General features: G+C 32.6%; 1 protein-coding gene across 1 annotated transcript; it reads right to left on the bottom strand.

The window, feature by feature from the left end:
- Positions 1 to 4,091: 4,091 nt before the first annotated feature.
- Positions 4,092 to 16,703, bottom strand: LOC132565337 (tyrosine-protein kinase SYK-like). Its single transcript, XM_060229985.1, has 16 exons — positions 16,655 to 16,703; positions 15,957 to 16,189; positions 14,858 to 15,092; positions 14,319 to 14,479; positions 13,276 to 13,417; positions 12,305 to 12,398; positions 11,332 to 11,411; positions 10,981 to 11,173; positions 10,149 to 10,268; positions 9,278 to 9,390; positions 8,891 to 8,951; positions 7,696 to 7,777; positions 7,053 to 7,242; positions 6,244 to 6,384; positions 5,789 to 5,901; positions 4,092 to 5,432 (listed from the first exon to the last, which is right to left on the bottom strand). Exons 2-16 carry the CDS (start codon positions 16,133 to 16,135, stop codon positions 5,351 to 5,353), a joined length of 1,986 nt encoding a protein of 661 aa, XP_060085968.1. The 5' UTR covers positions 16,136 to 16,189; positions 16,655 to 16,703; the 3' UTR covers positions 4,092 to 5,350.
- Positions 16,704 to 16,833: the final 130 nt, after the last annotated feature.

Below are 16,833 nucleotides of genomic sequence, written 5' to 3'. Positions count from 1 at the left end.
GACATTCTTTCTAAATGTTTGAAGCAACACTACCAAATCACTCATACATTTTGTATAACTGTAAAGATATCATACTGGGATGTTTTTATCTGGATTAGCAAAGTGGTCAGTCACAAAGTCGTTACATCACAATTAAAAGCACCTGTTTACAGCTGTTGACCTTATTAATTAAAGCTATTAATTTAAATACCAAACATAATTAAGACCTGCCTCTTTGGTCATTATACACAAACCACCCAATCACTAGACAGCGTGGACCGGCCTGTATAACATAAATCAAATTTACAAAAAAAAAAAAAAAACACCCCAAATATGAAGGTTTGAATGTAGCCTTATTTACAAATAAAATCATTCTCCCATTCAAGCAATTTAAATCTATTTGAAATGCTTTACAGTAATATTAGCACTAGTGTAAATCTGAGATGATATAAACATTAAGTACAAGAAATGTGAAAAAAAAATAACATCAAAGTACATTGTTTTACAAAAAATTAAACAAATGAAAAAAACAAATATGTTAGATGAATTATTATGATAACATGATGATAACTCTGACATCCATTGACCATTATCTAAGAAGGTATCATTTTTGTCTGACAATGTGATTGGTTTATTACTTCAGAAGCTTTGCTTTCTCCAGATACCACAGTAAACTTCAACAAGAAATTAATCTGTAATAACATCAACATTTTATGTCAACATAATCCTTATTGTACTTATAAGTGATTGTGATTATATGATTAAATGATTGTGATCATGCAAACAATGATTGTACATACTGACATATTATGGAATGACATATAAGTAAGTACATGCATCAACAAACAAAAGTGTCTATTTGCCAAGGGAAGAAAGACATACCTGGGTAGGTTGTGTCTAGCTGGGGAAGTAAAGACATAAACTGTGGAATGAAGACATATGATGTGTCTAGCTAGCTGAAGGAATAAACACATACACTGTGTCTAGTTAGCTGAAGGAATAAACACATACACTGTGTCTAGCTAGCTGAAGGAATAAACACATACACTGTGTCTAGCTAGCTGAAGGAATAAACACATACACTGTGTCTAGCTAGCTGAGGGAATAAAGACATACACTGTGTCTAGCTAGTTGAGTGAATAAAGACATACTCTGTGTCTAGTTAATGAATTTGTCAGAAGAAAAAAATTGAACATACTGTACAAAGTTGTTTTTGAACATATCAACATATTTATGTAATTATCATTTCAATTCCCCCTCTCCATCCATCCCTTTCAATTCCCCCTCCCCATCCCAGCCCCTTCAATCCTTCCTCCTCTTCCAATCTTACCAACTTAAATAGTATTACCTGCTATATCTCTCTATTCCAGAGTGACAACAATGTTGGTGGCTGCAAGCTGAGGTCACCCAATACACTATAGTAAATGGTAATAAGCTTTGCTACATTTGTAGTTACAGTTACTAGCTATGCTACATACCCATAGAATTCACTTGTGATACACACACATGAAACACACGTGCACAACACATGACATGCTCATGTAACAAAGGAACAGAGGATAATCCAGATTTCACCCAAATTAACATTTCTTTCATAATTATGTGATAGAACTGTTTCGTATGAAGCTAGCTTTTTAACTCAGTTAAACAAATATTGCACTTGAAATTATTGTTGCCTAACATTATACAACTTTGCACAATTTCAACCAGACTTAAAAAAAATGTATTCTGCATTTCAGTTAAATGAACAAAAAATTATCTAAAATACATCAAATGTTTAGACTTGGAAGTTTTGTTAAATTCAAATGAGATCTTTTCCCTCCTGGTGGAAAATTCAGGCAGATAAGGGTTTTTCTCTCGTTAATTTGACCTTTACTTATCCCTAAAACATACATTTCCGAGTTACATTTTTCTGAGGTTTATTCCATCAGCAATACTGTAGAATGACATCACAGACAATAAGCTTTCTTCATACCCACATTTGTCCACCATTCCCTGTGATCTTGTTAAATATAGTGTCATGACTGTAATGTAGGTAAGTGTTTTTTACTTTCTGTTTTCTGAGGGTCAGCGTTCCATCTATACCATTTACTTTAAAGCAAATTTCTTTAAAAACTCTAATGTAAAACATTATCTACAACATCCTTTCACTGATGTATAGAACAAACCAGATTTCAAAATGCAATGTTATACAAAACAGGTTAAAATGATTTAATTCAAAACAGACTTGTCAAAAATAAACATTTTTGAGGATTGGTCTATTGATAAAAAATATTGATAACAATTAATTTACTTATCACTGAGGGTAGAATTTAACTTTGGTGAAGCCAAGACACAGGCAGATAAACTCAAGATAACAAAAAGTATATTAAAAAAAAGATATTTGTCAACGAAGAAATAATCCAGACTTTTATAACAGGTTCAGTTTACCTATTTCATATGACTATATTCAAGATAATTATCTGATCATACCCTTTTTGTCAGTGGTTTGGCAACTCTTTTTATACAGTTTGTATAATATTTTCTACATAAAGAACTAGATTAAATGTTTCATGCTGATAAAAGTCTTATAGAATCAATACCAGAATTGAAAACTAAATAAATGTATTGAAAAGTATTGTAATTCATATTCTACAATGAAATTGATATTCTGAAAACTGTTGTTGGAACAAATAATATAAATATGACTTGATATAACATGCTAATTCAAATAAAAAATGCAGTCCTGGCAACATCAACAAAATCAACGCTGATATTTCGTAGGATAAATTGTGTTAATTAATTGGAGAGATAACATTCATATATATAGTTTTAATTAAGTTAAAGTTAAAATTTTAATTTGAGAGATGGCCAGCAACAGAAGATATGTAATTCAAAATTTTTGATTTTTTTATATCATTTTTCAACTCTGACACAATAAATGTGACATTTGTCTTTAACTTACTTGACACACATGAAAACAAGAATGATAAACCTGATCACTTGTGGTAACAACAAGAAACCACCTGTATTTCCTCAATAAGCACATCAAATCCTACATACAGTGTTACATGTATGTGTTTAGTAAGAGATCTTTCAGGGACTGAATACATATTGTATATATATACAAGCACATGTACATAAAATTAGTGAGAGTCTATACCTCTCCATCTTATAGATTTAGTCAATAATATTTTGATATCAACATCTTGAATATACAAGCATTTATATTTGAATTTAAATCAACAAACTTAACAATGATTCCTAAACATGTTTTATTATCTAAAAAAACACACAAGTAAACTGAAAATGTTACTTGACACTCAGAGAAAACAATTTTATATATTGCTCACAGAAAGAGAAACACCAGAAGGAATTTAAACTTTTTAACAAAAAAATAAGACCAGTCAGTTGTTTGCGGATTAAAGGAATTAATATTGCCAGTAAATAGGAGAAAACAATCTAAATTACTACATAAATAGTGACAACTGAAATAACTTTCAATATGCAATTTTCATCAATTGAAATTAAGGACAAGCTTGCATTGTTGTTTTTGAGAGAATGAATCCATCCTGAATGGCTACCAAGGAGAAGTTTGAAATTGTTTAATGTATTGGCTTTGTTATGAGGTGTACACATAAAGTTTTCAGAATAAGTCCGATATCAGTTGACGAGGAAAGATTAAGTAAGTAAACCATCAACTGGCCTGGTTCAAATTCCATTCCAAGTGAAGTCATTCTTGGGTGTGTACTCTAGACATTTTCATCACATTTTTTTAGTGATATTTTTAAGATTCCAATTGGAGTAACATCCTACAATTTTAGAGAAAAATTGCTCAAAATCTAAAGAGTTACATATCCATGATCCAGAAAAAATTGAATGAACCAAACTAAATCTGAACTAGACCTGTATATTATTATCATACAACTACGTACCAAATTATAACCCTACATCTGTATCTGTCATACTGTTTATGAGTGAAGACAAAATTTCCACAGAATGAGGTGTAGGAAGCATACCAGCGAAACTACACAACATACGCTTCTTTATTCCATCATTTTTTTTATATAAACTGGACATGTGTTATGCTTAGATTCTGAGTATTAGAAGTAAATATATACTGATATGGTATCAATTATCACAAGATACTCCAGTATCTAATAAGTACATGTAAGTAGAAGGATTTTTATGAAAAGTATATCATGCAGATATTCCCCAGTAGAAATAAGTCTTTCACTTTTCTTTTGATAATTAAGAACTAATGGAAGTAACATATTTATTTTCTATGATTTTTAAATGTTATGATTTTGTGACAGATTCCTGACATGCCTCCCTTGCTGTGTCAGGTGGAACAACCCTCTGACTTTACACTGTCACTCTAATGTTTCACAGAAACCAATATGACTTAGGGCTATTCCAGTAAAACAACTACCTGGTACCTAATCCCAGGATTCCAAAATAATTAATTTAATCCACAGTTCATGTTTTTGGCCTATTACTTCTAAGTAAATCATCAATTAAATTCTAAGGATGGTACCCTTCAAAACCTAGGTTTCTGACATGGGGCAGATATTGTACTTGAATAGCCCTTATATGATATCACATACTTCTCCAACTTACATTCACACCATACACATTGTATTTATAGAAATATATTTACACAATGTACATAATTCATATATTGCCTCTTATATTCTAAAAAAACAACAACATCTCAGTGTTTATACTAGGCTTTGATTGGTATAGCTTTATATTTGTTCAGTAAATGTGATGGTTAATAATTAATAACCATACTTCAATAACAATACTAGTTTACAGTTTTATATGTGTCTGATACCATCCACTACCAAATATGGTAAATGTGGCTGGCCTATAGGAAAAAGTTAGAACAGACTTTCATGGATTAACTTCAGCCTCAGAAAGACAGAAACATTCTTTGTGTTTAGGCTTGTCCTCCGCTTGATGTGAAGCTGAATTAGTATGTTCGATGTCAATTATCCATTATGACTTTGTGGTATACCAGTAATATATGTTATAATCACCAGTAATGTATGTTACACCCACAAGTAATGCATGTAGCACTGTGTTGAATATCACACAGAGAATTAAGGACAGATTATAAGTATGATAAGTCCTGCCCTCCAACACAGAAGAGTGAAATCTGTCACCAGTAATGTATGTAGCACTGTGTTGAATATCACACAGAATTAAGGACAGATTATAAGTACGATAAGTCCTGCCCTCCAACACAGAAGAGTGAAATCTGTCACCAGTAATGTATGTAGCACTGTGTTGAATATCACACAGAGAATTAAGGACAGATTATAAGTACGATAAGTCCTGCCCTCCAACACAGAAGAGTGAAATCTGTCACCAGTATAACCTGATATGCTCAGTAATTATCTTGCTGCAGACTTTTAAACTGGTATTCCATCTTCACAGCTAACTCAGAAAATGATGGCCGTTCTCTTTTCCTGAAATGTAACGAAACAGATTAGAGATTTTCAGTATTGCTGAAACAAATATCCTTTTTCCTTGTACACCCAAACCCATAGTTTCAGTATACATAGAAAGTTCTTTCCTCTTTTATTTTTAATTTTAATCAATGTTTCCAGGATACCTTAAATTTGTAAATTCAGAATTTCCTCATTTTGATTTAAAATAAAATCCATGTAGGTACATATGTTGTATCTAGGGTGTTGTGACGCTGATATACTCTATTCTGAGACCTGCATTAAATAATGTCAAACCAATTTGGTAAAATTTATGCTTCTGTTTTTAAAACAAAATGGGCTTTGGAAAGTAATGTGCCAAAGGAGACAAAACATACTCGTATCTCCAGCATTCCATCATGATACGGTAAATATCATCTGGACATTGCTCTGGTCTGTCCAGCCTTCTACCACTTTCCACAAACTCCAATATTTCTTGACCTTTCATCCTCTACATTAAACATACATAGAACACAGTTTAACAGACATAAACCAAGCAATCACAAGGTAAAAATATTACAGCAAACTACATTTAATATGAAATACATTTAATGTTTATTACCAGTACTCACCATTACTACATACAACAAGTTTGGCCAAAATTCTTTTACAGTTTTGGTAAGAATAAGATGTGATGCTTTTCAGTCCTGTTAGGCCTGAATCAAAGGTATGTGTCTAAAATAATAAAGCAAAACTCATTTGCAACTTCAGAATTTTATCAAATATTAAAGGACACCGTTACTGAAAAGTGTCACTAAAGTTTGATTTAATTTCATGAACAACAAATACTGACCCTGTAAGGTTTTTCACCATAAGACGTTGCCTCCCATAGTGTAACTCCATAGCTCCATACATCAGATTTGGTGTCAAATTTCCAGTAGTATACACATTCAGGGGCATACCACTTCAGAGGCCATCTTCCTGCCTCACTGGCCTGTATGTATACAACATTCAGTTAACACATTCAGAAGCAACATAATGGAATATTTATATTTATTCAGATTTGAATTTCCTGTCAAAATTGTAACTATGTACAATTCGTATCCATGTATATATACATTGAGATCCGGGTTCTCATATAATAGACATAATAGACAATTAGACATGTGATCATGTCAGGAATTTGTGAGTGTGTATCACTGCAGTTTCCAAACCTCCTTTTATGGGGATGGGGTAGTTCATTATGGCATTTGTCTAATTTCTTGGCTAGGCAATTTGGTGATGTAGATTGTGAGTTTGAGGCCTGGATAGGGCACAAGTAAAAAAAATGTCTTCCTTTATCACTTGTGTTTCCATGTTCAAATATACATGTATATATATTGCAATCTAAGCATGGAAGCATGTTTGTGAAAATTCAAACAGTCTCAGGTACTGTTTCTCAAAGCCTCAATACATACTTAAAACATTGGGAGAAATGGTAAGATACACGCTTTAATGATCAACTTCAGAAATCTACTTTGAAAACATTCTTATATATGGGCCATTTCTAAGTTATCTCTGGTACATGTACATATCAGATAGGGAATCATTATTAATTGCCATTCTTTTTGTCCTGAGACAGCCATCTGTCACTGACAACGAGTTAGTAGTATTAACACATACCTCGTAGTAGTTTCCTTCCCTCCCCAATGCTTTTGACATCCCAAAGTCACTGATCTTTGCTGTGTGTGGATTACTGAGTAACACATTTCTGGCTGCAAGATCACGATGAACAAAGTTCTTACTGGATAAAAAGTTCATGCCTTCTGCTACTTGCCACATAAGTTCGCACACATTCCACTGTGGGGTTTCTCTATTGACAATGAAATAAAAGCCCTGTTGAGTAGTTTGACAAATACACAATGGCAAAACACAATACAAAAAACACTTTTAAAATGCCCACTTAAGATATACATATATCTCACAGGAATTTCTATTTCATATGAGATTTATGAATCATGTCTAAGAAATTTATATTTCACAAAGCCTTTGGTGAGGTAAGTGAAAAATTTGTGACAAGTTTCATTTCATCCGTTAATATCATTTAAAAAAAATATGCAAGATTCTATTTATCACAAAAATTTTGATTTTTTAGCAAGAAATCATAAAAACAAAATTTTATAAGACTGATATAGCATCTAAATAGACAACATTCTGAATGTTTACTTATTTCTTTGGTGAAACCACATTGCAAAGACTGACCCTTCAGCCAATCACAGCTACCTAAATTGGCAGTTACTTGTCGATGGCTGTGACCATTACTTACTTGTGACTTTTGAGGTAACTGTTGAGAGGCCCACTTGGCAGAAGTTCAAGGACAAGCATGATATTGTCAGCACTGCACACCCCTGTCCAAAGTAAAGCAGTTTGTGCATTAAACCAATCACTGATATAATCTTATTATAATGATTTAGTACATTTTATACTAATGTTGGAAATTAAAAATATTATTGAAAAATCTGCTGTCAATATTACAAATAGTTTCAAATGTTTGATTGAAATGATAAATACAATGCCATACTGTTGAAAATAAATCTGTCTGATTGACATATAAAAAATGGTAATAATTGACAGAAAATTCTTTAGGTGGTCATGCCGTCCATCTACTTTTATTCCATGCTAAATTTTGATAAGACTATCAAAACATTGCAAAAACATTTCAAATTCCTTCTTGTTCAATTAAGATGACTGATTTTTCTCAACACAAAAAAACATCAGAAATTGTATCATCTTGATATAAAACTGGGGTTTTTTTTGCCAGTGTCTAATTTTTTCACTATTTTCACCACAATATTGCTAGGCAAATACTGAGCTAACAAATTTAACAGTGAAAGCATTACTGTAACATTTCATATCTTATCTTATACTTTTCAATGGTGAAATATAGAATGAAAAGCTTGGTAGGTATAATGTACAAAGGGAGGTAACATCTGGATCATCTTCCATATCACAAAAATTAACAAAAACTAATGTTTTGTATGAAGAGCACAAACCCTACTCCAAATTTTCTAATACTGATGGAAAAACATGCTAGGAATAAATGTCTATGCTCCAAACAAATTGTCATATCGAAAGGAACAAAGGACCATTGTACTGTACATTACCTGAGGCAGAATATCTGAGTTTAACAATTACAAAATCTTTTAAAGATACACCTGGACATATGTGTAGCAAGCATGAAAAAAGTAGGAAATATAAAAAGGGCCATAACTCCACATGTAGATCTATCATATGATACTATGCTTTCAATGTTTCCAGAAGAAGGTGGTATTGTAAGTGAGATCAGAAAATTTGGTACATACAAGGTACTTTCCTTTGTAGTGGAATTAAGCATTTAATATTCTCAGGTATAGAGGGTTTGGTGAAAATACCAGTAAATTAATAAGATACATTTCTTTACCCAAAAATTGTAAGTTTCATGGTATTTAAAAAATGGTCCTAAGATATCACCACCTACTTACCAATCATTCGGACAATGTATGGGTTTACCAGCTGGCTCATTAATTCTGCTTCTCTTTTCATCTGTTAAAATGATAATACTAGTTTCATATTTGGAAACAGTGATTTCCAACATGAGTAATCAACTGACAGTAACCATGGTAGTAAAATATGATATCTGTACCATGTATGCAATTGAATAGTTTCCCAAATTTATGTATCATACTATAAGTGAGTCAATTACAACAACAGAACTATAATAACTACAGTAAAATTGAGGAAACTGTGTCTCTCTGGAATCTATGCAAATTTATCATTTATGATAGGTTCGGAGAAATAAAGCTTCAGTGTATTAAAGGTCTTCCAATAGTGTTCATAAACTTAGATTAGCTAGTGACAAGTTGACAGACCTCTGCTTGACCAGAAATGTCCTCATTTTTCAGTGTTTTCACTGCCACAGGGATCACCTTGCCACTACGTAGTGTACAATTTCCCTTCTTTACTGAACCAAACTGTCCTGAGCCTGTATGAAAATGAAGTCACATTTATTGTTTTACATCTTCAACACCAATAGATCATTTGTATAACTGTACCTTTTAGAGTTGGATTGTTGTTATAGAAAATATCATTTAGTGACACTAAGGAAAATAAAACCAAGTACTTGGTTGCTGATACAAAAGCAGTTATTCAGGCAGTTGTTAGTAAAAAGTAAACAATAAAACTCATCACACGCATGTACATTGTATCCATCACTGGAAGCATTTGAATTTGGAAAAGAAAAATCTGGAAAAATTTTAATTGAATAAAATAAGATTTTTCTTGTTAATTAATATGAAATAACACACATATGTTTTTCATGTAGTCAGGAAGATAAGCCTTCGGATTTTCACAAATTAATCTATACATTTGTTGACCTGTGACCTCCATCCTGTCATTTGCTGACCTATGAGTTCCATTCAGTCCTATGCTTTCTTACAATCTCCATCCTGTCATCTAATAACCGTGGTACCTATAACCTCCACCATGTATTATTTGGTGGTATCTGGTATTTATATCTAATTGTAATCACATATCCACACAATATATTTGTTATCTAACAACATCTGCCAAAACAGGGTCCCTTATGTATCCTGTCAGTTGACAACAGTTCACTTCCTTATCATTATGTTTACTCTTTTCTAAACTTAATTGTTTTAGTACATCTATAATTTTGTTTGAAAGAATGACCATATACATAGGAAAAATGTTTAACATGAGGTTTTCATCAGTGGTCCATCTTACCCAAATCTCCTTCCAGGACGATCTGGTCCCTTGACAGGTTGAATGTCTCTTTGTTTCGAGGCACTGTGTCATAGATCTTAGAATCCACCTCATCCATAGCTATTCTACTTCTTGAATTAGCTACAAAGCAAGAATATTAATCAATATATTATACAGACTTATTTATATTTCAAAATACATTTATATGTCTTGAGTTTAATTTCATTGTTTTTTCATATACCATACAATCAGTTTTCGAAGCATTCATGTTTTTTCCCCAAAAACATGCTTTGTCAAAAAAAAACTTATTAGTAGAAAAAAAAAAACTTAAACTTATAGCCTGGGAATGTTTAATGTCTTAATCAATTTTTCCATTTACAATAAAGTATAGGATAATTATCAAATATTTTATATTTAAAAAAAATCAGGATAGTTGAAATGAAGTTCAAGAAGGCAAAGTATACATGTATATTCTGTATGTCCTTTGTGCTGTAAAATAAGTTTTTGTACGGGATTTTAGTTGAATCAGTGCTTACTCTTTATCCACAAGTTTATGTGTAAATGATTTGATAAGCAGATAAAGATCTACATACATAATAGTAATATTGGGTTTTGTGAGAAAAGATTTATCCACAAAGTTCCAATGAAAATGCATATTTTTGTAAAACCATAAAAATTTTGAGCTTAACAAATATATATAATTTTACAATAGTTGATTTCTTGAGAGAATAAACATGATATGAAATGTATTTTAATTTGCATTAATTTATATAGTATTCATTACACAAATGAAATCCATTTGTGTTAACTTGATAGCTTTAGGTGAATGTTTGTCAGGTAAGTTGTAGCTTACCCTCAGGGGGATCCCACTCGCCCCTGATTAAAACATCTCGCGCTGGTAGTGGAGGTAGACTTGGCCTTCGTGAGGAAGGCAAGGAGGGACGATTAGCAGCACCGTTTTGGTTGACAACTTTGGTGGCCTCTTTCGGGGTAGCAGGTAGCTGTCGTTTTGTACTTGGGGTTCGTGACGTAGGACTTAGTGGTTGCTAAATAAAATGAAGCCAAAAAAAAAAGAGTTTTGTAGAGGTAGATTGAACAAATGATCTACAGATATGAGTCAAGATGAACCGAGAATTATTATTAAATAATTTTCACAGACAGGTTCTTATATTTTCAACCCAATTATTAGTAGCAGAATGCTTACATTACGCTCTCCACTGCTTTGACGCTGTAAAATAGCTGAACTTGTGTAGCTTACATTATTGCTACAACTCTCCAGGTATTCTGTAATCAATCAGAACAAAATCCATATTACAATGATAATTGTTATAACAATGGTGATAAAAAGCAACATGATGCCAGATCTCAGTCTTCATCAATAACTCAAACTCATGTACAGCATTATCACCACAACCATCCCTTATATCTGATATGTATGGAAAGCTGGGTTAAGAACTTTATTATTCCCCTCCCCCCGCCATAATGTTTTCCCTTTCTCATTTGATAATTTCTTTCCTTTCTCTGTCTTTTTTCCTTCACTATCCAGTCTTTCTCACACACAAATGTAGAGTTTATAAGAAATATTAATTTTTATAATTGATTGTTATAGATATTCATTGTTTCCATGTTCTTAGGATCATTTTCCTTTTATCATGTTTCCTTCCTTTCCAACTTTCTTTTCCTTCCTTATTCTTCCTTTAATTTCAGCTTTCTGTGTACTATCCTGTCTGTTTCTTTCCCTAACTCTATTTAGCACTCATTTGATTTTGTCCTTTGATTATACAGAGGCTATAACTACTTATCAGTGTGTAAAGCATAGGCTTGGGCAACTTAAAGTGAAGATCCCAGGTGGGTGGTTTCATCACTCTCTACCCATAGTAGTTATTGTTCTAAAGGTGCATGGAAACAGATCAGTCTGATCTGTTTTAGATATCTCTTTGAGAAAGACACTTTACCACAACTGATCTTGATGACAAGCAACATAACTCCTATATGTTGTTCAGTGAGGAAGTCACCAGTTACTACAAGGAAACTCATCACAAATGAACCTTGGTATTCACAGGACTATGAACCCAGCGTCAAACAAAAGCAAACTTTCATTATGTTGCTTTCCTTTTCATTTCCCTCTCCCAATTTACCCTCCTCCCCGTCACCTCTCACATACTGCCAAGACTTACTAGATAGCTTCTTGGTGTCATATCCTGGAACCACACAGGGACTTGTAAGTTTACATAACAGACCGTCTGACTTGTTATGGTAGTGATCTATCATCTGGAACATAATAATGAGATGAATTATTCAATGGTAGATTTCATCTGAAATATAAATGTTATGTATTGTTTCCTATACAACACTAAAGTAATATTTCTCAAAGAAGATTGAAATAAAATGCAAAAATAATGAAGATATTCTTTATTTACTATTGTCATTGTTTTTTAAATATACAAATGAATATCACAGTGTTGACCAACATGGAATATAATATTTTACTACTATTATTTAAAACCAGAAAATTGAGCTTGTTGATAAACTCAAGACACAGAACATCATCTTTAAGCATGTCAGGACAATAATTATGTCAACTTTTTGTATGTACATACCAAAATGTAGTACATTATGTTAAAACCAACCTCTAGTATGGCACATTGTAGGCTACAGGATGTCATTCTAAAATGTCTTCACTATGAGGAAAGGTTAAAAACAAATCTGCATGTGCAGCAAAATAATAGAATGATGTCCCCTACTACAGGATGCCCATTAATAAATATCATATAGCTGCTGATGCTGAAAGAATCTATTTTCTGTGAGTGATTTTTCACAGACATGTCCTTGTTTTGCACTTTTTGATGAGGCTGCAATATAATAAGAGACTTCAAAACTTACTGTCACCATCTTGAATGTGGCTCTTGTAATAGGGGGTACATAGAGTACTGCCTTGTACCAAGATGACATAATATTGGTGTCAAAAGGTTTAAGAGAAAAACCTTCACCACATTCAGTGAGACTTTCATTCAGGAGATGAGATGAGTTATGCCCCTTATCATAATGAAACAAAATAGCTGCCCAAGATTTACCGAGGATAAGAGATAAACTTTCACTGTGTTTATCAAGATTTTCACTTATGAGTTGTGAAAATTATGTCCCTTACCATAAGCAGACAATCAAACTTGGGGCCTTCTGGAATTCCTAACTTATCGTCTCCTGACTGTTTCTGTATAATGTAGTGTCGTGGCTCATTCATGTACATAAGTGTTAAGGCAAAAGATTTCTTGTCATCACGTAAGCGTACCCTGCAAAGAAAATGATATTAAGTAAATATTTCTTACAACAAAACAATAAAACGTCAAACAGTGTTTAACCAGCTAAACTGATCATCAACTCCAAAGTGAGGACAAATGATGTTTGAAGCAATCAGATTACTAACATGTATCATGACACTAATGTCATGGGTTAACAAGAATGATTAATATAAGCTTAAAGCTAGTTTCTCAATTGTTATTAGAATATGTAGTTTATCTTTATATTTCATGTAGTGATTTAAATTTACATTATTTTATATAACCCTACTAGAACACTTCAAAAAAGCAATGGAAGAATTTAATGATGTAACTAGAAAAACAATTACAGTAAAAGTTTTTTTTGCATGGTTCTTATTTTCTCGATTTTCGCGTTAAAATCTTGTTCTAGTTAAACTTCAGTCCAATGCAGATACTATATTTGCCATATCAAACAATTTTATGAGCCATCTATGTAATGAAAGACTAATGCAGTGGAAATGTGTCATAAAACTATAGGAAACACTGGTAGAAGTGTTTCACCCACATGTGAGGGAAATTTTACTGATATTCAAGTAAAGTCTCTTTTGTAAAAACCTGATATTTCTGCACATCATTAGTGTTAAAAATTGATCCTTGAAAATTTTAAATTCACTTAAATTAGGAAAATTAAGTGAAGTGAAAACTTTAGTAGTATTATCTATTCTGATACTGTTGGATCATTTATCCCTCTAACAGGTTGTGAGCAAAATGCTACATTGAACAAGTAAAATTTCAACTTCAGAAAATTTACAGTTTATGATAAACACTCAATGCAGAGAAATTTTCTTTGAATGTTTTGAGTTAAAAAATTCTGTTGATTAAAAAATGGTGTGATTCATTTGGAATCAAACTATACAGCCAACAGATAACTTACAAGAACTTCCCATTCTGGTGATCTGAGTCCCTCTGCAGACGCTGTAGAGCTTCATCTCGTGAAATTCTATTATGAAACCATGGTTGTTTTTGGTGTAAATCCAGTGCCACCTTTAATATAAGGTGCTGTCTTTGGGCTCCAAAAATAGATTCTGGTTTTATCTGAAAGAAATACACCATTGTACAGTTGTGTGAAATAAGAAGAAATCCACAGTAATACATTGTTTTACATTGTTTTAAAGCCTTGCCTTTATATCATTATAAAATTCACAACAATTTAGCAACACCAGAGAGCTAAAGAGATTAGTTACACAATAATATCTGCTCAATATTTCAAACAAAATGAAAGCAATCATTTATTGATAATGAATTAAAATCTACACACTGCTTGTATAGACTCCTGTATTTACAATTACTATCATAATCAATAGGATTTCTAAAATAGTTGATGTATATTGATACCTCAACTTATTTTGACAAGAAAAAACCCACACCAAAGCTTAGTTATGATCATGAGCATTCTATAACTTAATGTCCTACTTTTTCTTTTTCTGCCTTAGTCAATAAGGCATTTTCAAGGTCAACATAGGTCATTCCACGGAAGGCTATTGGGGACTGGCCTGGGAGTCGATTACAAGGATGGGTAGGAACGGTGATAAAGCCATCAATATCAACACGGTGATGCTGGATCAATTCTACAGGACCAATGCATGGACGGCCTTGACCAATGCGATACTGACCATCATGCTGCTTCTCTATAGCGTAATGGTGAATGCTGCAAAGGGAACAGGGTACACTCATGCAGTTTCATGCCGGGTACACATAACTTTCAGGTCAGGATAACTATCACTTTGTGGTGTAAATCACAATTGTTTTCACGACTTGTAATGTCAATTGACAAAGTGAAAGACAGCTGTTGTAAAACTTATCCATGCCAGTTTGTTAATTATTTAGATACATTTTTAATTATATAAATGGGACTGAATTTCAATAAGTCAACTGCTAAGAGACAAAGCAGTATTACCAGAGGTTTTTCAGTCCAAAAAAGCATAGTATAATACATGAATCAAACTTAAAATCAAACACTTGTCCTAATATATAGCCTTCATGAATTAAACGAAGCACAATCATATGAAAATAAAAAAGGATGAAAGAAATAAAAAAGGAACAAAAAACAATATTGTAACAAACATGAAAAAATTCCATTTTCTGTTTTTTTTTCATTCCTTGCCTGCTATTTGATAGTTTCATGTTTTCAACGTACAATTCATTGAATATTTAACCAGCTATGATATTGTATAAACAGTTAAAGTCAATCAATAGGTGGCATTCATAATATAAACACAATGAAAATGGCCAAGATTTTCGGATAAATCTACTTTTAAATGAGAGCTCATAATTACTTTTGTATAAATATATATATACATATATTTGATAAGCTGCAAGCATATATACAGGTTTTGCATTTCAAATTATTAATTGGAATGATGTTGATAGCATCTTGTTTCATGAATAATTGTCAAAAATGATTTCACTAAAATATTGTTTATTGTCTCCGCAAAGAAAGATATCAAATGCCTGGTTCACATAACCTTAAACTGTAAAAACATTTCAGTTTCATGTTGTGAATAAATCTTACTTGCTATTATGACAGATACTGATGGCAAAGTTTCCAAGAACTCCAATGCTCTCCCGAAGGAGGTAGAGCCCCTCTGTTGCTCCATGTCCTTGCAGAATACACTCTGCCTCTTCTCGTGTGATCCGACCATAAAAATATTTGACAGTGGATGGAAGAATAGGGGGCCAGCTGGTAGCCATGTTGTATGCAGTCAAGTTCTCTCATATATGGGATGTTCAGTCACACATTCCTCTCTATAGAAATGAAAAAAAAACAACAATATATTTGTCATTAATTTCAAGTAATCTGTTTTAGAGGGATAGCCATGATCACATATCTACTTGAAAACCTTTTATATCTTTTTAATCCATCCAGTCAGGAGACAAGAACCATTTCTTCCCAATTTCAATTAGTTATATATACAATATGTAGCCGCAATTCCGATATTTTTCTGCGAAATTTACACTGCACTTGTACTGAGCAGACAAAAAGTCACTGGAACAGTAAGATATATGCTTCAATTATACTGTTTCGATATTACAATCAATTTTACAATAAATCTGGCCTCCTCAGACGCGTTGGATTATACATGCATACATGTATATATGTGCAGCTTACTACTAAGAGTAAAAGCAACTTCCCTGTCTTGACAGTCAGGCTGTCCTTTTGATAAATTTATGATCAATGGTAAATTCCTTGAATCGACAATATCAACATACCTTTGAGTGAAAAGTTAAGCATATGTGTCCCTGTTTTCGATCCGCCTTACTGACACAATCCATTAAACTTAGGTGAATCCTCAATTTTAGAAATTATCTATAAAATCCAGTGAACCAGGAAGTAGGCATTCTAGAAAGCAGTCGGAACACCTCGGTCGATTCCCGCAGATCATCTACCA

This window comes from Ylistrum balloti, unplaced genomic scaffold (assembly GCF_031769215.1).
Source record: "Ylistrum balloti isolate Yb309-2 unplaced genomic scaffold, AGI_CSIRO_Ybal_v1 Utg369716, whole genome shotgun sequence".
NCBI lineage: Eukaryota > Metazoa > Mollusca > Bivalvia > Pectinida > Pectinidae > Ylistrum > Ylistrum balloti.
Note: the sequence above shows the minus strand (reverse complement) of the source record. Positions and strands in the feature narration are given on the sequence as shown.